At 63.8% G+C, this 3446-nt stretch overlaps 1 protein-coding gene across 1 annotated transcript in view; it reads right to left on the bottom strand.

Moving 5' to 3' along the window:
- The window catches only part of MED24 (mediator complex subunit 24), a 16434-nt gene that overhangs the window by 6562 nt on the left and 6426 nt on the right, over positions 1 to 3446 (bottom strand). The window contains 5 exon segments of the mRNA XM_009334988.1: positions 156 to 238; positions 938 to 975; positions 1786 to 1928; positions 2550 to 2661; positions 3002 to 3129. Of these exon segments, the coding sequence (XP_009333263.1) occupies positions 156 to 238; positions 938 to 975; positions 1786 to 1928; positions 2550 to 2661; positions 3002 to 3129 (504 nt within the window).

Here is a 3446-nt window from a genome sequence, read left to right as displayed (position 1 = left end):
GGCGAAAGGAACTGGGTGCTTTTACCCCACATGGCGGGATGGCTGCGGGGACGGTGGGGACGGTGACAGGCTGGCCACTAGAGGAGGCTGGCAGGCTGCAGTGCACGGGCTGCGCTCGCCAAGGTCAGAGCCCCATCCCCTCAGAGGACGCTTACCTCCGAGCCGTAGGTCTGGGCCACATGGCACAGCATGAGGAAAGAGATGTCGAAGAGCAGGGCCCGAACCGAGGCTGCTTTGGCTGAGGGAGGAGAAACAAAGACCTTGGGGATCTCCAGCCTCGGCACAAGGAGGCAGGCAGGAGCCCTGTGAGCTCGGGGGCCGGGACCCTGCTTCCTCCAGGCAGCTTTTCTAACCCCCCAAGTGCTTGTGTGCGAACAAGGGCTCCAAGGGATGCGCCAAGTGCCTCCCTCCACCCCGTCTGCCTCTGCTTGAGCCCCGAAAGCAGCTTTGGCCTCCCGTTCGGCAGCCCCAGCCCATCCCTGGGCTCCCCCCGCGCCACGGAAGGTCAGAGCACTCAGCAAGTTTCATCACACGCAAATGCAGTCAGAGTCCTTATCTCGGGCTCTGTGCTGACACATCACCCCTTCCAGGGAGGGAGCCGGGGCAGGGCCGGCCCCGAGAGGCCCCGCGGGCTGGTCCGGGGAGAAGGAGCTCTTCCCCTGCAAGCAGGGAACACCCCACATTCGGGATGGACACGCACGTGCCACACGTGAGGGCAGCAGGTCCCCGGGAACCCAGATCCCCACTGGCAACCAGCCATGTGCCCCTGTGCCGGGCCCCCTGCCGGCAGCCCCCAGCCAGGCCCGGCACAACTCGGCTCGCTCTGGCGCCGCAGCCAGTCCCAGCTTAATCCAGCCGGGCCCCGCAGCATCCCAGCACGTGGCAGCGGGGGGAGCACAGCTCGAACCACCCCACACACGGGCACGCACGCACTTACAGCCTTCTCCGCTGATGTGCTTCGTGAATTCGTTCAGCCTAGAGGGGGCAGAGAGCCGCAGTGAAGCGTTATCATCACGTGAAACAAGCCTCTTCCCATCCCCAAGGCAGGCGGGGGGCTGCCCCTGCCTGCAGACCCCTCGCCGCACCCCATCCCAGCGCCCAGCTCTGTGCCCCCCATGGAGGAGCGGGGCGGGCAGGGACCGAAGTGGGGCCCGGCTCTGCAGACACCCTCCGGCACAGCAGGGGTGAGCCGCCTCCTCCCTCTGTTCCCCTGCAGCAAAACAGGTCCAGCGACGCTGCTTTTCCCCACACCCACTTGGCCCGGCATTTGAGTGCATCCTCTCCAGAGCCGGCTCTGCCCGGCTGCGTGGGGATTTCTGAGCACGGCCCTCTCCATATCGCAGCGGCACGAACCCCCAAATGGAGCCAGCCCGGGCTGGCGTGGTTCGAGCTGCCCCAGGCCTCCCTGCTCAAGGAAACACATCACGCAGCCCCACGCGTGCTGGTGCATGTGCTCTAACCAGGACACGGGCGTCTGGGGACTGAAGGCGCACACACAGCGAGCGCCCTGGATCTGAGGCCGTCCCGGCGCTTTCAGTTTAATACCCTTAAACCAACCTGACTTCGATTCTCTGCCCCGTTCAAGCAGAAGTGAAGGAGATGGGGTGCTGCGGGGTGCAGTCTCCCTGAGATCCCAGCCCTCCCCAGGGCTCTGCTGGATCCAGTGCTGCACAGACACTGGGCCAGAGGCACATCCAGCCCCCTCTCACGGAGAACTTGGGGGGCTGCCCGCTCACCCCAGCCCCGCTGGTCACCAAGGACAGCGTGGTCCAGGTGGACACTCACTTGATGAACTTCCGAGCAAAGGACTTCAGCTTGCCCGTCGCTGCTGCCGCTGCCAGCAGCAAGTCCAGGCTCTTTCCAGACAGCATGTGACCCAAGACCCCCAGCAAGCCCTCGGGGGACTTGGAGTGATCCGCATCCATGGTCTACAAAAAAAAAAAAAACAACAGAGCAAAGAGAAGTCACGGGGAATGTGTGCTACAGAACAGCAGTAAAACTCCAGCCACGGGGGCAGAGTTGATCGGCTGCCAGAGCTGTCCTTTGAGGCCTCAGTGAGCAGGGACCCGCAGGGCTTGGGCGGTTGGGGATGGAGCCCTCCGTGCCCCAGGCACCGCAGGGCACGGCAGCGCAGGGAAGAGCCGCAGCGCACCGGGGCAGCACAACTGGCAGCAACACATCCTCTAGTGCTCAGCAGCAGTGAGGCAACCACAGTGACGCAGGGATGGGGGTAGCCCCCGGGGACCGGGGGAGAGGCATGCGGGGAAGCGGCTGAGAGCAGGACAGAGCTGGCTGGGCTCAGGCTGCTGCCACTGACAACAACGTGCTGGCTGACAGCTCCTCCGGCTTCCTGGGAAGGCGCAGGGGAGCTCCTGCTCTCCATGGCAGAGTGGCAAGGCTGGGAGCGATTCCTCCATTCCTCCACCTCAGCGCAGGGGGAGATCGGGCACCTCCAAACCACCCTGGCTGCCTGGTGAGACCTGTGCTGCTGGAAATTGGCTCCGGGGCCGAGACCAGCCTGCCCAGCACGGATGCAGGAGGGGACTCACCTTCAGGATGTTGGTGACAGTCGGCTCGGCCCTCAGGATGAGCCCCGGGTTTGGCTGGATGTTGGCGTTTTCTGCCGATTTCAGGCGCGGAGCGTGTTCTCTGTCCGCCGTCCTGGGGGATCCGCAAAGAAGGGCCAGTGAGCTGGAATTCGTCACCCTGCCTCCCTCCTCCCCACGCTCAGCCACCTCCCACCCACCTCCACCATCAGCACCCTCAAGGGAAGGCCACCACCTCAGGCCACCACCAGCTACCACTCCAAGAGGACAGACTTTGACTGTACTCAACCTGTCACTGAAAGCAAAGCCTCGTCCCTCCAGGCCACAGTGTCCCAGCTGCAGGACAGCCAGCAGCATCACAGCTGGTCCTTTATGCTCCCCCCCCCCCCAAGAAGGACAGCAAGACGAGGTGCTCCAACCCCACTTGGTTACCCAGACTTTTGAGGGGGCTGTACCGTTTGGTAATCAGGTTGGTCATGTTGGCCTCCGAAAGCAGCCCCTGCTTGCTGCACTCCTGCAGGAGCAGACTCGTGCAGTCGCAGCTGAAAGAGAGAGGAGAGCGCTAGCCCGAGGGACAGCATTCCTGGTGCCCCAGGCAGTGCCGCAGGGCAGGGGGACTCCTGGGTTGCCCTCCTGGCCCTGCTCCCACCCCTCTGAGGATGCTGCAGGGCCAAAAGCAGCTCCAGATATCACACAGCACCGCCAACACGTCAATCAGCTGTCAGACACTCACTGCCTTGCTCGTTTGGCAGCGTCAGGTCCTCAGAAAGAAGGAATTGGATCAGAAACTAAAAAAGCCTTGCCAGGAGCTGCCCCAGCACCCCGTACCGTGGCTCCCTGCAGAGAGGACAGGGTGGTTGTGGCGCGGACTGGCCACAGGCTCACAGTGCTGCAGGTCAG

Source organism: Pygoscelis adeliae, unplaced genomic scaffold (assembly GCF_000699105.1).
Source record: "Pygoscelis adeliae isolate BGI_AS28 unplaced genomic scaffold, ASM69910v1 Scaffold1050, whole genome shotgun sequence".
In the NCBI taxonomy this organism is placed as follows: domain Eukaryota; kingdom Metazoa; phylum Chordata; class Aves; order Sphenisciformes; family Spheniscidae; genus Pygoscelis; species Pygoscelis adeliae.
Note: the sequence above shows the minus strand (reverse complement) of the source record. Positions and strands in the feature narration are given on the sequence as shown.